Source organism: Chrysemys picta, chromosome 1 (assembly GCF_011386835.1).
Source record: "Chrysemys picta bellii isolate R12L10 chromosome 1, ASM1138683v2, whole genome shotgun sequence".
Taxonomy (NCBI): domain Eukaryota; kingdom Metazoa; phylum Chordata; order Testudines; family Emydidae; genus Chrysemys; species Chrysemys picta.
In genome coordinates this window covers 205,641,510-205,662,845 of record NC_088791.1, presented here as the reverse complement: position 1 = coordinate 205,662,845, position 21,336 = coordinate 205,641,510, and the positions used below count along the sequence as shown (strand labels likewise).

Here is a 21,336-nt window from a genome sequence, read left to right as displayed (position 1 = left end):
TAATGGAATTGAAGAGGCCTGCTATAAAATGGCAAGATCCCAGTCAGATCGTGGGGTGGGAAGGATTGAAGACAAAATTCTGAAGAGTAGGGATGAGATAGAACAAGTTTGACTGGAAGCTCCCTGTGGGGAAAGTAAGTGGAGGTAGGGTGGGTGTGGGTGTGTGAGGGGGGAATCAAGAGACTAAGGGCGAATCTGAGCCTGAGGTGGGGTGGGATTTGGACGGTGGGTTTGGGGGGAGATTAGTAGGAATGTAGAGGGGAGATTTGCAGATTAGAGAAGGGGGAAATTACCCCTCCATTATAGTTTGGTCCTGGACCTTAGTCCTTAATGGTTGAGGCCCTTTTGGAGCAAGGTCTAGCTAGAATTCGTTTCTCCTAGGAATCAAGGCCTGAATCCACAAAGCACGTAGGAATTGTAATTGCTGAACGTTATGGCACCTAACTTTTAGGCACCTAGAAAAAACAACAGGAACTATGCTGCAATACACAAAACCTGAGTTGAACACCTAGACTCCTATGCAATGAATGGGGTGAGACAAGCACCTAAGAATGGGATCACAACAGCCACAAATACTAGGTGGGGAGCCACTTAAAATAGCCAGTGGGAGATGCCAACGGTGTGTCCTTAACCCTGTCACTCTCATGGAGAGAAATGCCTATGTCCAGGCAGCAAGGAAGCCTTTCTCTGTTAGCTATCCGCGAATGGAAGCCCATCTCCTGAAGTCAAGCAGCTTAGGCGCCTAAGTAGTTTCTTGTGGGAATGACTTAGACACCTGCCTTGCTCTGCACAAAACAGCCAAAGCAGGAAGCACTGACCTTCTAACGGTTAGCCCAGTGCTTAGAGTGCTCACCTGGGATGTGGAATACCCAGGTTCAATTCCCCACTCTGCCTAAGGGGGACAAATGATTTGAACAGGGTTCTCCCTCCTCTTAGGAGCGTACTCTAACCTCTGGGCTATTCTGATGTGGGGCTCCCTCAATCTCTCCTGTTTAAGCTGTTCCACTGCAGATAAATAATGAGTGATTGGAACAAACCGACTAGACCTAGGGGACAGACAGAATCTAACTCTGTTAGACTGGCGGTTAGGGCACCCACCTGGGACTAATGAGGTCCAGCTGTCAGCTGCTCCCTCCAGGACCCACAGCTCATAAGGTAGGTCAGTTTTTTTCCTCCCTTTCAGGGAGGCTAATGTCTTCCTCTCCTTGCAAATTACTTATTACATTATTGCTGGGGTGGGGTACCTACACTCTATCACACATGTATTGCTTGCATATACCCCAACGTTGTTCAGCATGGTCACAGAACCAGAAGTCATACTTTAAGAAGCTGAGAAATAGTATACAAAACTAACACTGAAGAATTCAGCTTTAGCCAAAATAAAGATTTCAAATCTAGTTCTTGTATGCAAATTATGGATTTTTTTCAAGGTCTCTATTTGTCCTATCCCAATTTGCTTTTCAGTGCTGATATGTTGAGAGGTTCCACTGCAGGATGTATTAAAAAACAGCTATCTTCTCTGATCTCCAAATGATTTATTTGTAGGTGATTGATCTGAATTTCACATCTGAAACTGAAAGGGTCAGATGTCTGCTATCATTATGACAAGAAACCAGCCATCACAGAGATTTAGTTTGCATTACTCCCCTATTTATTGAGCTAGCTACAACCTGTCTTTAAAACTTCCATTTGCTAAATGACTTAAGCCATCAAATATGTTAAAATGTCATTTATGTGAACACTAAATTTCAAGATGAGATAGTTAATGACTAATCTCAATAAATCTCCAACACCGTTCTTGCCTGGACAGTATTATGGCTGAATTCATAGATTCCAAGGCCAAAAGGGGCCATTGTGATCATCTAGTCTGACCGTCTGTATAACATAGGCCATAAACATGCCCAAAATAATTCCTAGAGCATGTCTTTTAGAAAAACATCCGATTGTGATTGATGGAGAATCTTCAAAAAGAAACTAGATAAGTTCATGGAGGGGAGGGGAGGTCCATGAATGGCTATTAGTCGGGATGGGCAGGGATGGCGTTCCTAGCCTCTGTTTGCCAGAAGCTGGGAATGGGCAACAGGGCATGGATCACTTGATGAGTGCCTGTTTTGTTCATTCCCTCTGGGGCACCTGGCATTGGCCACTGTCAGAAGACATGATACTGGGCTAGATCAATCTTTGGTCTGACTCAGTATAGCTATACTTATGTCCTTAATCCACCACGACTCTTGGTAAACTTTTTCAATGGTTTATTACCCTCAGTGTTAAAAATGTACATCTTATTTATAATCTGAATTGTCTAGCTTCAACTTCCAGCCATTGGATCATGTTATACTTTTCTATGTGAGACTGAAGAGTCCACGATTAAATATTTGTTCCCCATGTATATATTTACAGTCTGTGATCAAGTCATCCCTTAAGCTTCTATTTGCTAATCTAAATAAACTGAGCTCTTTGAGTCTATCGCTCTAATCCTTTAATCATTCTCCTGGCTCTTCTCTGAACCCGCTCCAATTTATCAACATCCTTCTTGAATTGCGGGCACCAGAATTGGACACAGTATTTTAGCAGTGGTCACACCAGTGCCAAATATAGAAATAAAATAACCTTTCTACACCTACTCAAGATTCCCCTGTTTATGCCTTCCAGGATCATATTAGCCATTTTGGCCCACACCTTCACACAGGGAGCTCACGTTCAGCTGATTATCCATCAAAACCCCAAAATCTTTTTCAGAGTCACTCTTTCCCAGGATACAGGTCCCCATTCTGTAAATATGGCCTACATTCTTTGTTCCTAGATGCATACATTTACATTTAGCCATATTCAAATGTAATTCAGGCTCCAAGCAAGATGTCTATGCAGCCTTCAGTATTACAAAATCTGTACAGGCCTGATTTAGCCTGAGATCAAGATATATATATATATATGTGTGTGTGTGTGTGTGTGTGTGTGTGTGTGTGTGTGTGTGTGTGTGTGTGTGTGTGTGTGTGTACATGTGCACACGCTCTGGGCCTGTATCTATATCTGATGAGAAAACCTTTAAGAAGAATATTAAGTAAGACTATAACCAAGCCACATTACCAAAGCACAGGCATGGAGGTACCAAGTATCTGTTCCTCACCATGTATATTTCTATTGTATCATATCATGCGATTTCTAGACTAGTAACCATTTCTCTATACCATAGACATTTTTAATGCAATCAAACAGAAATTATTAAAGCAAGAGTCTGTACCTGTTAACAGCACATCTACCAGTATATCTTCAGTGGTAGGATTTTTGAAGGATATGATGATGGAAGAATGACGACCAATACAAGTACTTATGCTAGCTGGTTCCATTGGCTGAGGGATAAGGCCAACCCCAGACAGATGAAATATCCACTCATTAAGCTGTAGGCAAAAGAAAAACGTTGATATTAGGGAAAAAAAACAGTCTCCACATTGAACATTGTACATCTTACTGAAGCTCACTTGTTTCTCATTTTCTGTTGGTCTGGTTATATACTAGTGGAAGAAATATTGTCCAACTTTTTCTTTATTTTTCTCCCTTTACACTCAGTTTTTATCTATTCTAATCATTGATCTCTTGGAAGAAATAGATCCAATGGTCTAAAAGATTAATGTAAAGAAGGACACATTGTGAATATAGTGGCAAGAAGTCCAGAGGAAGAATACAGATAACTGATATATAAGGGATAACAGAAGAACCACACAAAAAAACTAACACTGTGACACTAAATGTCAGAAAGGATTTTAAAGACCAGAGATACATGTATAAAAACAAATATGAAATATATTAAATACATCAACAGCATGGAGACTAAGAGAACAGGGAGTCAAAAGAGCAATTAAGGAGGATAAAGACGTTGCAGATAAATGATTTATTTGCATCAGTCTTCATTACATAGGATGTTATGGGAGATACCTGCACCAGACCTATTCTTTGCAAGTAATAAGATTGAGCACTGATAACGATCAAAGTGTACAAAGAGAAGATCCTCAGATAAAATGAGAAATTAAATAGCAAAAGGACTGGATGGTCCAAGAGTTCTGAAGGAACTTAAGAATGAAGTGGCTGAGTTAACAAAATTATACACCATTTCCTGAAAATGGGACTTGAGGGCAATAGTTGTACCTAACTTTTTTTTTTAAAAGGTAGTGGGGTGAAACTGGCAGTTACAGACCTCAATACTTCTGCAATGTCTAAATGGTTACAAATAATTAAAAACAGAATTATAAAATGCCTAGATTAACATGAGACGAGGGAAAGAAACAAATCACCATTGCTTCCGTAAAGGAAAATTCTTTGAGTATGTCAACAAAATACATGGATAAAAAAAAGAAGCAGATGAAATAATGTATCTGTATTTTTGAAAAACCTTTGCAAAGTCCCTCGCCTGAGCCTATTAATGCAACTCAGTAGTTATGAGGTAAAAAAAGAAAGAGTAGGAGTAAATGATCAACTTTTCACACGACAAAATGTTAACATCAGGATGCTTTCTATTTTTGTATTAGAAACTGTACTGTTTAATATATTTATTAGTTAACTAGAAAAGGGGGTGAATAGCAAGGTGGCAACATTTGCAGATGACAAAAAAATTATTTACATTAGTCCAGACTGGAAAAGACAGTCATGAACTTCTTAAGTACCTAACCAAGCTACATGAATAGGTAGCATGATGACAGATGAAATTCACTGTTGACAAATGCAATAATTATCTCACAATTATTGCAAGGAACTGTTTGAGTTATTTGTACATATACATTATGGGGTTTTAAATGTACAATAACCACTCAGGAAAAAGATATGGGCCTCACTGGGGACAGCTCAATGAGTACTGCTTAATGTGCAGTGGTGGACAAAACCAAACTATTGTAAAGGATTTACAAGGTATGGAATAGAAAATAAAGAATGAAAATATCACACTGTCATATAAATCACTGGTACACCATGATCTGGAGTTCTGTGGTTAGTTCTGGACACTCTATCTGAATAAAGATATAACAGAAAGAGTGGGGGATGGGGTGACAAACACATGGAAATATTTTATATAAAGTGAAATTGAAAAGATTGGGTCTGTTTAGAGAGGAGACAAATAAAAGGGGACTTGGGAGTTACACTGAATACAGAAAGAAGGTACATTGGGTGCCCTTATTTATCCTTTATAAGCAATGGGACATTCACTTAAATTGAAAAGAAAAAGAAAATTAAAGCCTATTAAAGGAAAGTTTTTTTGTACAAGACATAATTAACCTGTGGAACCCAATGTCACAGATAATCATTGGGGCCAAGAATTTAGTAGGATTCAAAAAAGGATTAGATCTTTATATAGAGATGTGAAGAACAACCATAGTTACATAAATTAGAATATAAAAAAATGATTTGTTTTCACTTTAATAAGGTATATAAATCCCCTTTCCAATCCAAGGCATAATTTCCATTATTAGAACAAAAGTTAGGGAGAAAATCCCCTATGTGGTCAGGTTACTTCACAATTGTGCAACTCATACAGGCTACTCTCAGAGACAGCATAATGGATTAGATAGACCACTGGTCTAATCCAGTACAGAAGTTCCCGTATTCCTATTCCTAAAAGATAAATGCTTTATTAGACACATCAGGTCAAGTTCATCCCTGGTGTAATTCCACTATCCAGAATGAATATAGTCTATTTCCTTTGAATTTAGTAAACTACTTCCCTTCATCCTCACGTCATAAGACAAAATATCCACATGAAGGTGGAGGAAAAGGCAAATAAAACAATTCTTTCCTGCCAAGTTTAGAATAAATCATAAGGTAGAAAAACTTTAATAGCTGGGGTAACTCAGGTGTAGAATCAGATTGGACTGTGTGGAAGTGATGATGAAGATGGAATCAAAATTTACTTAGATATTGCTGACAAATATAATACAGCTCTGTTTCAGTTATAAATCTGTGAACATCATTCTCAGACTCTGACAAGAAGGCAGGAATTATCATTAAAAAGATTTTGTTGCAATTTGGGAGAGTACCCAGATCAGCTTTTTGGGGAGCTTCTTTGCAATCACAGAAGAAACTGACTGGAAGGTTCCAAAAGCAGCAGTTATAATGAACATGTGACATGCAACATCCATTAGGGTGTCATGCTCCATCACTGCCCAAGGGGCTAAAAATCTTCAACAGGTTGAAGGAGTATTGACAGTCTCACACTAAGGAGCTGAGACACAACAGCCTGAATTCTGGCAGATGATATATTTGGAGAAGCAGATGTGCTATACATCAATTTAACCGTTTCTCACTGGTTTAGCCCAGCTGTAATGTGAACCCAAGCCTGGTAAACTAGATATTGTAATTGATGTCCTGCTCTACTGTGAATCCAGGCCTGGTAAACTAGCTATCATGGTAGATATACCCCAGGTTTACTTAAACTAGCAGTAAAGGAGAAGGTACCCTTTTAATGCAGCTGTACAGAGGGAGTAGCCTATAAAGTTAGCTGTTAATAAAGATGTATCTGATAGAAAATAAATCAGTTTCCTGGTAGTCCTATTTTTGCAATTTTGCTCACTCAATTTGAAATGTTTAAAGATAAACCATGCTGTCTTAGAAGGAAAAGGGCTAAGTTTTCATAGATTTTTTTTTATTGCCTCTATTTTTGTGTTTCCGGCTGGAGACACTTTGGACCTGATGTTCTGAAGTGCTGAGCACCCTCAGAAAAAACATCCTCAAGGTGTTTCAAGTTGGGCAGCCAAAAAAAATGAAGCATCCAAAATTAGAGGCCAATTTTGTAAAAAATTAGACCAAAAAAAAATCTAGTGTTAAAAGAAAAGGTTTGGCTTGCATGTGAAATGGAAACCTAACAGGATGCAGATGAAGAATATGCACTGCCCACTGCAGCATATCAGGAGGAAAGAACTAAAAAAATAACCCTAAGCAAAGAATATTTGACAAGATCTATTGCAAAGCCCTGCTTCTCTCCTATGCTGCTTAGCACTATTAGCCTCGCTCCATTACATATGGATGTTGCTGGTATGCTAGGAGAACAAGATGATAGAAATATATTAACACTCTAGGCATGCATTATATTCAAGCTGGCATTTCAGTTGTGCTATCCCAACAAAGCTAATTTTAGGTTTCAAAAACTATAGTAAAGCGATTAAAACCTAAATTTGGATTTTTATTTTGAAGAGCTCGTCGCACAGCTCTAAACCAGAAACAAATCAAGCATATAACAGCCCATGGCAGCTTCTCTCAATTCAGTAAAGAGGCAGAATCAAAAAAGTTAAGGTATATCCTATAACCGCATTTGCTCCAATCCCTCAGATAGAGACAAGCACCTACAAGATCTCTATCAAGCATTCTTAAAACTACAATACCCACCTGCTGAAGTGAAAAAACAGATTGACAGAGCCAGACGAGTACCCAGAAGTCACCTCCTACAAGACAGGCCCAACAAAGAAAATAACAGAACACCACTAGCTGTCACCTTCAGCCCCCAACTAAAACCTCTCCAGCGCATCATCAGAGATCCACAACCTATCCTGAAAGATGATCCTTTACTCTCACAGATCTTGGGAGACAGACCTGTCCTCGCTTAAAGATAACCCCCCAACCTAAAGCAAATACTCACCAGCAACCACACATCACTGAACAAAAACACTGACCCAGGAACCTATCCTTGTAACAAAGCCCGATGCCAACTCTGTCCACATATCTATTCAAGTGACATCATCATAGGACCTAATCACATCAGCCATACCATCAGGGGCTTGTTCACCTGCACATCTACCAATGTGATATATGCCATCATGTGCCTCTGCCATGTACATTGGCCAAACCGGACAGTCTCTACGCAAAAGAATTAATGGACACAAATCTGACATCAGGAATCATAATACTCAAAAACCAGTGGGAGAACACTTTAACCTGTCTGGCCATTCAATGACAGACCTGCGGGTGGCTATCTTACAACAGAAAAACTTCAAAAACAGACTCCAAGGAGAGACTGCCGAGCTGGAATTGATATGCAAACTAGATACAATCAAGTCAGGATCGAATAAGGACTGGGAATGGCTGAGCCATTACAAACATTGAATCTATCTCCCCTTGTAAGTATTCTCACACTTCTTATCAAACTGTCTGTACTGGGCTAGCTTGATTATCACTTCAAAAAAAAATTTTTCTCTTACTTAATTGGCCTCTCAGAGTTGGTAAGACAACTCCCACCTGTTCATGCTCTCTGTATGTGTGTATATATATCTCCTCAATATATGTTCCAATCTACATGCATCCGAAGAAGTGGGCAGTAGCCCACGAAAGCTTATGCTCTAATAAATGTGTTAGTCTCTAAGGTGCCACAAGTACTCCTGTTCTTTTTGCGGATACAGACTAACACGGCTGCTACTCTGAAACCTACAACTACTGTCATTAGTTGATTTTAGATTAGTTAGTTCCACAGCTATGGCATGGTTTACAGTGTCAGTTCAAATGCATTTAATCAGTGAAATCAAGAAAGGAAAATCAATGCAAATTTTTTTAGGTTAAAAAGTTGTTCTAGGATTCAGATATTAGAATACAACCACCTTACATTTGTGCAAATACATAATATATTTTTAAATGCAATAATTAGCATCCTGGAATCGTCTGGCATCAATTTGGTAAGGTGTGTAGCAGTGAAAGTGAACAGAATAAAAAAAAGGAAGATCCATATGGTTCAGGGATGAAAAGGGCATTGAAAAAAACTACAAATGTAAGAGCAACAGATTGAAAAGGTTGAGAGGGTCTGGACAAAGCAACTGAAAGGATGAGATATTGATTAAAGTTCAGCTGCAGATAAAAATTTGGAGATTTGCCATTATTTGAAAGGAGATGCACTGGATGAGAAAAATCAAGTGTCAGGGCTCAATTTGTTCCTGAAAGGTTTAAGTGAATTATTTACTTCCTTTATTGCTTCTGTATCTGATGAAGAATTCAACTTTTAATGTATAGACCAGAGTTCTGAGAGCTATTAGGATTCAGAAAAAGATAATGGCATTTTGTCCTCTTGAACTCCTCCTTGGTCATATACCACTTATACCAGAAATGCTGGCTCCTTGCTTTTATTCTTAATAAATATTAAAGAGGAGGGGGACTCTAAAAATGCATACTTTGCAACCACCACCTACAGGTAATCTGTCCGCTAGGCATTCTGATATCAGAAAAAAAATGGGCTATATCACTTTCTTACTCCTTTTTTCTTGTAGAAGAGACAAGTTCTGCTTTTGCAGTATTACTGAGAATCATGCTAGAGACATTTCCCTAGCATTCAACTGAGGTAATTTTCAAGTCAACAGCCCATTAGGATATTTGACAGCCCAACAAGAACAAAGAGAGGAAATTACATACATTTGGAAAGCAAACATTTCACTCAAGCACAACTCATGTGCTGACATTATGGCACTTGTGTCATAATATCAGTTCTGCTCTTTGTCTCCAGCTGCAATTTTTAGTAAGCTAGTAGGTCAAGGAGATGACTCATGCTTCTCCAGTTAGTTGCTTCTCTTTAAAGATTCAGGAAACACAGAGGAAAAATGCTAAAATTTTTAACACATCAAATATAAAAAAGATTAGTTTCAAGTTAAATCAAAGGATGACAATTCTTTCAAGTACGTGAGTATTTTAAATGAAGATAAACATTAATATGTGGGGCTTATTTATGATAATACTTTACAAAAGGAACTATTAAGTTAATTTCAGAGCAGGAAGACTATTTCAGTAATGAATAATTTGGGATAACCTGGTAATTACTAAGCAAATTAGAAATACTAATGCATATTCTAGTTCTCTGCACATCAGCCAACAGCATTAATTCTATCTAAAATTGTAGATATGTTGAAAGCTGAGCAAAGCTAAGGCTAAAACAAATTATTCATCATGTGCATCTAAGTCGATTATTTTTGCACTGGCTATATGATTAAGGATCCAAAAATCTGATTTTAAATTGTCCTTTGGACTGAAACTTTTATTTATAACTATATTTGAAAATATTGTATTATCTGATTTCATAGTGCTTTGGACACTAAATATAGCATCATACCTGTGGGCATGTGAAGGTGATTGATGCCATGTGATTGGCTCTTCCCAGGGCAGAAGGACAGAACTGAACAGGTACTTCAGTAGTGGAATGCGGAGCCACCATCAGCTGTGCAAACACACAAAGAAAGCAAAAGAGAGAGGGAAAAATCAATACTTTTTTTGAGTTAGTTCCTTTTTTGTGCTTTTTATCGACACTGTTGATGTTTATTTGATTAATGTGTTCCACTGTACACATTCTCCACTCAGCATGCACAGTCTGGTACGACTGATAAAATGTACCGCAGTAAACAGTATTTAGTGGCAGTCACAGCACGTTTATTCCCCAAATACTAACAATGTGGTATTACTGACTGCTAAAAAGGAAGCTAAGTTTGATTTCTTAAGATACCAATGGAAGGTATATGATTTTTATTTCTGATCACATTGCTACTCTTTAGTTTAGTTTATTTTTTTCACATCAATGTGATACTAAAAATGTTAGTACATTGAAATCAAAAGAAACAAACTGACTTTAAGGGGAATATATAGTATGTTTATACGTGCCTCTCCTCTCACATACATTCACACAGTAAATGTGGTTGCTACGGTTTATCTGCTTCTGAACTACACTAGTGTGATTCACAATTGCATAGGAAAAAGCCAGGTGCCCAGCTACATTGTGATAATACAAGTGTTCTGAAGCTCAAGGCAAACAGAGCACGTGTCACAGTATCAGTGCTTTTGCCCATATAAATCAGGTGGGCAAAATCACTGATTTCACAATTGCTACATCATTTTTTAAATAAAATTGAAATAAAATATTAGTACTTGTTCATATCTAAACAGACAGTTTTAATGCATTTTACTGTGTGATAATACGGAACAAAACTGATCAATATCGTGCAAGTTGGCATCATTTAATAAAATGTAATACTATTTAAAACGAACAAAGATCAAAACATTACATTACAACAGCTGGCACTGACAAACCCCTGTGCCAAAATGGCTGTCAAGCCTGAAAGGTTAGTAACAGGCAGTGAACAAGAATTACTAGACTATCAGTTTTTGTGCACTATAGTTAATGATCTTGTCACAGTGTCCATGGCAGACCCCAATTTTTGGAAGTTTATAACCAAATAGGGCTTGCGATCTTGTATTCCTGGCACATCCAAATCTCCAAATGATGTCAGTGGGAGCTTGATTTGAGTGAGGAATGGAGGTTTGGGCCCAGATGTAATTGACAAAGGGTTGAAACTTGACATGCCCTGGGTTTGGTTTTTTGTGACAAGTTTTTTTTAAATTATGTTTTTAAAAGTAACAATAGAAGTTTATTGTTCTGGATACATTCATTCTAATCCTATATTTTAGAGGAAATATTTTATTTTTATGTGTTATTTTGCCATTTCTATTATATTAAAATAAAATATTGTTGAAAACTAAACGTTGGTGTATAGACCAGAATGTGCGATGGACTCAGTAACATAAAAATAGATAGTTACACAACAGGATTAATAAAAGGGAATGTTTTGCAATTACAGTTCTCTAAGGTATTACAGAGATCCACAGCCCTGGGTCTTCTGATTTCAAGAATTAACTGGCAAGCATTAGCATTACATTTCCAAAACTAGAAACTGCAAAGATCACACTAGAATATAATCCCATTTTCAGTCACTAAAAGCATTCTGAAACTTTCACATATTAGGTTGAAATTTTCCAGGACTAGACTGCCCAAAAATAAAATTATCTGGACAATTTGAGTAAAAATGCTTCAGCCATTTTTGAATGAGAGGAGAGTGAACAACATCTTCCATTATTAAAAAAAAAAAATATTGGAACCATTTCTGAAAAGAACAAACAACAAAATGGCTGGTGGTAAAAAGGTAGACCCTGGCCTCAGTTTCCTTCTCTGTAAAAGAGGGATGATGATACTGACCTCCTTTGCAAAGCACTTTGAGATTGACTGATGAAAAGTGCTATATAAAACCGTGGTACTATTATTAATTACATGGTCATATATTATTTCCCAAAAATATAGTACAATATTTTTTTCTACAGCACTTTAAGATGCAGCAAGATTTAAGTTACTCAGTGAGAAAGCCAGGGCCCAGAGGCCAAAAGGGAGGGTTGCAGAAGGGAAAACAAATAACAGGAGGGCATAAGATGTAGACATGAAGGCTATAACTTCAGTCTGCAGAGCCTGAGACAGGTGGTATTCCCCACAGTGCCACCATGAGGCCATGCAGAGACACAGCAAGGGAGTACTATGGAGAGTAGTTGCCACAGGAAGTGCTGCCTAAGAGACCCAGAGTGAAAGACAGTGGCCCTCTGATTGGCCAAGCACCCTATTTAACCCTCGGGCCTTCCCAAGGAAGTTGTCTGGGCAACCCCACACATAGGCCTTCTGTAAAGCCAGACTTTTCTTGATCTCCTGATCTCTGTCTCTGATGCCAGCCTGAATCTGACCCCGATTCCTGCCTCCTGATTCTAATATGATACTGTCTCCAATCTCCAGCCTGACTCTGATCCTGCTCTTGCCTCCTGATTCTATCTCTGGTCTCTGATCCCGGGCTAACTCGGACCCTGATCCTTGCTTACGGAACCTGGCTCTTGTGACTCCTCCAACTCCTGCCGGCAACTACCATCCCCAGTGGACAGACTTCAGCCCAGCTGTGACTGGTAGAACACACCGCCTATGCCCCGCCCCAGTGCCTTACAGAATAAGTGGATGCTTACCCAAGCATACCAGACTCTACAACTTTAATTTATATCTTCCTAAACCCTCTTGTTAATTGCTTTTCCTGATTAACTCTTTTCTTCCCTGACATGTAAATTACCCCTTCCCAACTGAGACTCCCTTTGACTCAGTTAAACTGATATCCATGACCCTAAGGATGGAAATTACAATCTAAATTCCTGATTCTGCACCTCCATATGCAGACATGTCTACTTGGGCCTAAGCAGATGAAGTATAGACCAAATAGGAGGAGGGATGCAACAGAAAAGCAACCTGATTGAACAGTTATGCTTACTACACACCATGTTGGTTCTGTGGTGGTGTGTGGGTATATTGTAATGTGATCTAAATTAGCATAAACTGAGGCATGAGAAAAGGGGTGGATAATTAGTGGTGTAAGGCTAAGCTGAAGTACTGAGTTCTAAGGAGGAACCTGGAGGAAGATAGTGAGGTTGATGGAATGGTATTGTAATAACAGTATATTATAGCCACACAGCTACAACATTGTATGCTTATTATTGTTTGTACAATTTTTCTTTCAAAAATTTTGTGCATGGTGTAATTTTGACAGGGGAAGTCCCCGCAAAATCTGGATTAGACCAGAGGAACTAGACTAAAACCAGTGGAGAGACTTCAAGTCCCATTGGATTATACAAAGGATAATCCAAGAAAGAAAATGTGTTGAATGCTACAGAGAAGAAAGGATGCTAGCTAGGGTTAAGCAAACAGTTAGGAGTCATTATTACTGAAGTGTACATTATAGTGGCATAGGTACGTATGGAGTTTTTACAATCTAAGTTAGATACACCACGACATGGCACAATGCATGTCAGAGGAGAATTGCCAGGTTGCTAGTGCACAGTATGCATCAGGGGCTGGTTTAATTTATCTTGTGCTTTTCATATCTGTTGTATCCTCTTCAGGGCAGAGATGGTCTTTCTGTGAGTGTTTGTAAGGTGTCCAGCACAATAGGGCCCTGATCCCTGACTGAGGCCTCTATGTACTATTATACTACTACTACCGGTGACAGGGGAACACCATGGAAAAATACTTTATTAATAGGTCTTCTCCATTTAATATAAGCCCAGAGAAACCTTCTTTGCACCAGTGCCACTAGGGGAAGAGAGATATCTGAAAAAAGCTTTCTCCCTGCTGGAGCACTATTACACAGAAAGGGGAGCCTGGAGGAAAGCCGCCTCCCACACACCGATCTTTGTTTCCATATGTCTCACTGGTGGAAAAGACAGGGATGCAGGATTTCTCTGTGTGGCTCATCTGCCACGCTGGGTCCTGCACAAGTCTGAGTAGCTCATTTTTCTTAGTAGGCAGAGTGAGGTGCTGAGCATGCTCAGTGCACACGGCATTCTTAGGGTGTTTGAGACCCCTCATGAATTTCTAGAGGCAGATTAGCTTCTACGCAGCTTGTGTGCCTCAAAGGGCTTTGTAGAACACCTAGCAACCATATTAGCATGGCTGAAAAAACCTATTGATCGAAATTAAAAGGTCAGGTAATAGTTGGACTTCTCAAAATAAGACAGACTACCTTATATAAAATTAAAAACTTAAATTCATATATCTATAGTATGAATAAATACAAGATCTACCATTCTTGGGAAAGAATATTATTTACAGATGAAAGTGGACTAGAATCCTCTGGTCAATAAGAACATGAGTAGGCATATTGTTATCAGACAACAAAAAATTCACTACCATAACAATGAAACAAAACAACAGAGTAGAATCATTTAGTCTGACTGCCTGCTCTTGAAACAGAGATGTGATTTTATTTATTTAATATTATAGGAGATCTCTTCTAACATTGATTTTATTTCGGGTGCTATAATATGGTACTATACCAGGAAATTAATCTCATTTGAAATTCAAAGCTATATATAAATTACAATGGATTGGCTTTCTATTGCAGAGAAAATGATAAATAGCAATAGGATCTATAACTAAAATAATCATTAAACAGGATGGCTTTAAAAAGGACTAAATTTTGCTCACTTCAGATAGTAATATGTGCCGAAGATACTCTTTCATTTCATTCACATAAAAGCTACAGAGATAACAAGTGGCTTCTGGAGATCTTCACAAGAGAAACTAGTGGAAAAGAGCCTCAAGAAATCTAAAGACTGCTTCTATGAAAACATAAAACTTTATTATGAAGCAATTAGAACTGCTACATACACTGCATGTGTGACACATATCCAGAAAAGCAAGGGAATTAAAAGTTAAGCCACCTAGCAGTACATACTTGCTACTCCTCCACCCACAAGCACACAACATACCATTACCATAACTACAGTACACCATAGTTTACACCTTTAACTCTACACCTCCCTTTTCTGAACACAGCCCTTATCCGATATTTTTTTTCTCTGCACTAGCAGTCGTAAATGTTTGATGTAGTAATTGGTTGTGATAGGAGACAGTTTTTGGCAAAGGGCTGCTTGTAAAAGGAAGGTTAAAAGGGTCCAATGGAAGGCTGGCCCCACTAGGGGGCAGACAAACTTGTGGGGTGTAGTGTGTTTGTGCTAAAATTGTAGTACAAAAACTCCTTCACAAAGAAGTTTGTGTGTTAGCTTCCTAGTTTATTTATATTCTTAAGTGAGCGAATAAGTCAGAAGACTCATAGACTTTAAGGTCAGAAGGGACCATTATGATCTTCTAGTCTGACCTCCTGCACAATGCAGGCCACAGAATTTCACCCACCCACTCCTGTAACAAACCCCTGACCTATGTCTGAGCTACTGAAGTCCTCAACCTGTGGTTTACAGACTTCAAGGGGCAGAGAATCCTCCAGCAAGTGACCCGTGCCCCTTGCTGCAGAGGAAGGTGAAAAAGCCCCAGGGCCTCTGCCAATCTGCCAATCATATTTACCGCTAATAGTACAAAGATAAATTAATTGCCAGAATTAGGCCATCCCATCATACCATCCCTTCCATAAACTTATCAAGCTTAGTCTTGAAGTCAGATAGGTCTTTTGCCTCCACTGCTCCCCTTGGAAGCCTATTCCAGAACTTCACTCCTCTGATGGTTAGAAACCTTCATCTAATTTCAAGTCTAAACTTCCTGATGGCCAGTTTATATCCATTTGTTCTTGTGTCCACATTGGTACTGAGCTTAAATAATTCCTCTCTTTCCCTGGTATTTATCCCTCTGATATAGTTATAGAAAGCAATCATATCTCCCCTCAGCCTTCTTTTGGTTAGGCCAAACAAGCCAAGCTCTTTGAGTCTCCTTGAGGGTAGATGTGCAGCTGATAACTGAGAATATTTTCTCTGTCAGCAGCTGCATGTGAACTCTTCTTTACTGTAGCGTACATTCTGACAGAAAAGCGTCAGATGGAAAAAGTTTTTTGTGCAACCAATAAGGCTTGCATGCACAGCATCTACACTTTCAGTTATTCTCCTAAAAATTATCCCAAATCCAATTTAAAAAACAAACAAGCAAAACCCCCTTTGCACCAGACGTCCACAGAGTCTACCTCTCTGCCAAACTTTGGGTGGATATACCATCATTTTAAAGATATATTATTGAACATTGAAAATTTAGGTCTGCCAAGGAAAAATTTGACAGAGCACAAATTGTAAGACTTCATATTACAAATTTATAAAGAGAAACCAAACAAATCTACATAGAAAATTCAAAGGGCATAAAGGTCAACTTCTTGTGGAGAAAAATAGAAATCTATGCCCCATTTTAAGCTCATTTGAATACCCAATATAGTTGCTACTAGGCACCTCCACATTTCTCACATGCATCAGTTTTGCACTGAGTTCAGAGGAATTACTCCAAATTTACATCAGGGTTTCAGGAGAATTACATCCTGGGAGTTTCAGTTAAGCTTCATTAAACAACCAAAAGTTTGGCAATATCTGAATTTAATTGGTCTGGATATCAAGAAACTCTGTTACTGTGAGATTGCCTATTCTTTATATTGAGTCAATCATACAGGAAATAATCTTTTTGTGGTATTTCAGTAGTGATGCTTCTGGCCCAGACTGAAATTAAGTAAGGTGGAGGCACATAGAAATGCAACCCAAAAAAGTTAGCAAATTTTTTTCAAACCTCAAAGTTTGGGTTAAAATTTTGGCTAGAGTTTTAGACAGGAGCTTATTTTAGCCAAAGGCGTTAAGCTTTCCCTTATTTATATGGCAATAAATGGACATTTTTAATGGAGGAAGTTGGCATGAATAGATTTGGTTACTAATATGTAAAAGGAATGATCCAGTACTAATGGATTCTTTTCTTATGATCTGACTGTAAAAATCAAAACCTGAAAAATGACAGTTACTGACCTGTAACTGAGGTTCTTTGAGATGGACTCTGCATATTCCCACTCATGGGATGTTCCAACCAGTGCAGACTGAATGGTAAAATTCTACTAGCAGTAGTCGAAGGAACGTCCACACACCTTCCTTGCCATCACCTCCCCGCCCCCAGTGAAGTCCGTATGTTCTAGCACAAGGGTTTAAAAGATGCATGATGCTCCACTGCCTTGATTCCTTCCCCCATGATCCAGGCCCTTTGGTAGGTAGGACTTCATGGTAGTGGGGAAAGATGGATAGGGAGTGGGAATATGCAGAATCCAGCTCAAAGAACCTCAGTTACAGGTAAGAAACAAATTTCTTCCTTCAGGTGTCCTCTACATATCCCCACACACGGGGTAGATTAATAGGCAATCTCTGACCCAGGATGGTGGGACTCAGAGTTCTAGTTAAACAAGGAATGCAGGACTGCCCTGCCAATCTATGCAGCTGATCTAGATGCCAAGTCTAAAGAATAATGTTTAGTAAAAGTGTGAACAGACCTCCAGGTTGCTGCTCTACATATCTCTATCAGAGGAATTTGACTAGAGAAAGCCATGCAAGCTGACTTGGATCTAGCTGCATGAGTTCTGATGCCTCAAGGAATGGATTTATGAGCTTCATAAATATCAAATAACCTTGAAGACTATCTAAATTGGTTAGTTATGTCTAAATAAAAAGATAAATGTTCTCCTCAGATCTAATGGGTTTAATTTAGCTTCCCCATCGTGAGTATGGGGTTTGGAGAAAAAACGGTAAAATTACAGATTGATTTATGGGAAAATCAGAGACTACTTTTGGTAACAACTTGGGATGAGTGCAAAAAACCTCTTTATCCTTATGAAACACAGTCAATGATGGATCAGCCATTAATGCAGGCAATTCATTTTTGTGTGATGGAAGTGATTGCTACCAAAAACAATGTTTTTACAGATAGATGAAATAAAGAACCGCTCCCCAGTGCTGTTAAAAGTGACGTCTTATTATTTGTGTTAGTACTACATTCAGATCACAGGAGGGCATAGAAATTCTTATTGGAGGATACAAAATTAAGGCCCTTTAAAAACCTCTTAATTGTTCCATTAGTAAAAATTGATTTTCCTTCTGCAGGTACATGATATGCTGATATGGCTGAGAGATGAACCTTAACTGAAGATAATGAAAGAGATGTCTTCTTAACATACAATAAATACTCTAATATATAATTAATTGGTGCCATATAAGGATCCACATTATTCAAGGGAATCCACAATAAAAAAAACACACACAAAAAAACCCACGGTTACTAACCTTCTCGTAACTGTTGTTTTTCAAGATGTGTTGTTCATGTCCATTCCAATCAGGTGTGTGCACGTGCACGATGGCCGAAAGATTTTTCCCTTAACAGCATATGTCAGTTCGGCCTGGGCACCCCCTGGAGTCACGCCCAATATATAGCCCTGCTAACCCGCCACCCCTTCAGTTCCTTCTTGCCAGCTACTCCAACAGAGGAGTAGGAGGGTGGGTATTGGAATGGATATGAACAACACATTTCGAAGCACAGTTACAAGAAGGTGAGTAACCATTTTTTCTTCTTCGAGTGCTTGTTCATGTCAATTCCAATCAGGTGACTCCCAAGCAAATTTAGGAGCGGGGGTCGAAGCTGTCCACTGACTGGAGTACTGCTCTACCAAAGGCCGCATCATCTCTGTCTGGCCTAATAATTGCATAATGTGCGGTGAAAGTGTGTATCGATGACCATGTCGCCGCCCTGCAGATTTCCTGGGTGGGGACTTGAGCCAGGAAAGCTGTTGATGAAGCTTGCGCTCTTGTAGAGTGTGCCGTTATCAGGGGCGCTGGGATTGCTGCTAGACTGTAGCACTCGGTAATGCAGGCCACAATCCATGATGAAATGTGCTGTGTCGAAACAGGCTGGCCCTTCATCCTCTCCACTACTGTGACAAACAGCTGTATCGACTTCCTGAATGGTTTTGTTCTCTCAACGTAAAAAGTCAGCGCTCTGCAGACGTCGAGAGTGTGGAGCCTATGCTCCCTGCTACTCGCATGAGGCTTGGGGTAGAAAACTGGGAGGAAAATGTCCTGGTTGATGTGGAACTGCGATACCACCTTTGAGAGGAAGGCCAGATGGGGCTTGAGCTGAACCTTGTCCTTAAAAAACTCGGTGTAGGGCGGCTCAGACATTAGAGCCCTGAGCTGCCCCTTTGGGCTGAAGTTATCGCCACTAGGAGAGGTAGAGCAGGGAGCATGTTGCTAGAGGCTCAAAGGGATGCCCCATGAGCCTAGAGAGGACCAAATTAAGGTCCCAAGCAGGAACCGGTTGGCAGACATGCAGGTACAACCTGTTGAGGCCCTTCAGGAAGCGACTGACCAGGGGGTTAGCGAAAACAGAGCGTCCCTGTACCCCCAGATGGAAAGTCGAGATGACAGCCAGGTATACTCTTATAGAAGACAAGGAGAGACCTTCCTGCTTTAGGTGGAAAAGATAATCCAAAATCTGAGGCACTGAGGCTAGCGCCGGGGAAAAGTCACGCTGAGCTGACCAGATTGAAAATCTCTTCCACTTGGCCAGGTATGTGGCCCTAGTGGAGGGTTTCCTACTGCCCAAGAGAACCTGTCTGACTTGTTCTGAACAGGAAAGCTCAAACAGATTCAGCCATGGAGCCTCCAGGCTGTGAGATGCAGCGACTGCAGGTCTGGTTGCTGGAGCCACCCGTGATCCTGCATGAGAAGGTCCGGGAAGAGTGGCAGGGTAATCGGGGCTCCCACTGACATGTCTAGGAGAGACGTGTACCAATGCTGGCGGGGCCAGGCTGGTGCTATGAGAATGACCCAAGCCCGGTCTCTGTGGATCTTGAGCAGGACCTTGCGGATGAGCGGTATGGGTGGGAAGGCGTATAGAAGCGGTCCCCCCAATAGAGGAGGAACGCGTCCGCTGTGGAGCCCAGACTGTGATTCTGGAAGGAGCAGAACTGCTGACACTTCCTGTTGCGTCGCGTGGCAAAGAGGTCGATCAGGGAACAGCCCCACCTCTGGAAGAACGAAGATGCGACGTCCTGGTGAAAGGACCACTCATGGCTGTGAAAAGACCTGCTGAGGCGGTCCGCCAGCTCGTTCTGGACCCTGGAAGGTACGATGCCTGTAGATCGACTGAGTGCTCTATACAAAAGTCCCATAACCTGAGGGCTTCCTGGCTCAGGGGAGAGGAGTGTGCACCCCGTTTGTTGATACAGAACATCGCAGTCATATTGTCTGTCATGACCGATACACATCGACCTGCTAGATACAGGCGGAATGACTGACACGCTAAGCGTACCGCCCTGACTCCCTGACATTGATATGAAGACGGAGATCTGTCTGTGACCAGAGGCCCTGAGTCCTGTGGTCACCCAGATGAGCTCCTCACCCCAAATCTGACGCGTCCATCACTAACGCTAGGGATGGTTGTGGGGCAACGAAGGAGACTCCTGAGCACACCTGCTGAGCGTCTGTCCACCACAGGAGCAAGTCGAGGATAGGGCGAGGCAGGGTCACCATCCTGACCAAGCTGTCCCTGGCAGGTCTGTATACTGACACAAGCCACAACTGAAGTGGCCGAAGCCTGAGTCTGGCGTGCCAAACCACGTATGTACAGGCCGCCACGTGGCCAAGAAGTCTGACACAATTTCTTGCGGTGGTGGTGGGGAACTGCCTGAGTCCCTGGATCATGGCCTGGAATCTCACCTGCGGAAGAAATGCTCTGGCTTGGGTTGAGTCCAGAACCACCCCTATGAACTCTATCCTCTGGACTGGGGACAAAGTTGATTTCGCCTCGTTCAGTAGTAGGCCCAGATTCTCGAAGATGGCTCTGATGAATGCCACCTGAGCTTCTACCTGAGCCTTGGATCAGCCTTTGATCAGCCAGTCATCGAGGTATGGGAACACCTGTACCTGATGTCTCCACAGAAAGGTGGCGATGACTGCCATGCACTTGGGGAATACTCGAAGTGCTGCTGACTGGCCGAAAGGGAGGACAGTAAATTGGTAATGGGAACCATTGACCACAAACCTGAGGAACTTTCTGTGGTTGTGCACGATTGCTATGTGAAAATATGCGTCCTTCAAGTTGAGGGCAGCATATGATTCTGCTGGATCCAGTGAAAGGATAATGGAGGTCAGGGAGACCATGCGGAACCTGAGTTTCCGCATGAACTTGTGGAGGTCACGCAGGTCCAGGATAGGCCTGAGGCCGCCTTTGGCCTTGGTATTAGGAAA

General features: G+C 40.6%; 1 protein-coding gene across 1 annotated transcript in view; it reads right to left on the bottom strand.

Moving 5' to 3' along the window:
- The window catches only part of LOC135978161 (cilia- and flagella-associated protein 47-like), a 387,250-nt gene that overhangs the window by 169,699 nt on the left and 196,215 nt on the right, over positions 1–21,336 (bottom strand). The window contains exons 14-15 of the mRNA XM_065579202.1: positions 10,061–10,165; positions 3,242–3,398 (exon numbers count right to left, since the gene is read on the bottom strand). Coding sequence (XP_065435274.1) covers positions 3,242–3,398; positions 10,061–10,165 — 262 coding nt within the window. The remainder of the gene's footprint in view (positions 1–3,241; positions 3,399–10,060; positions 10,166–21,336) is intronic.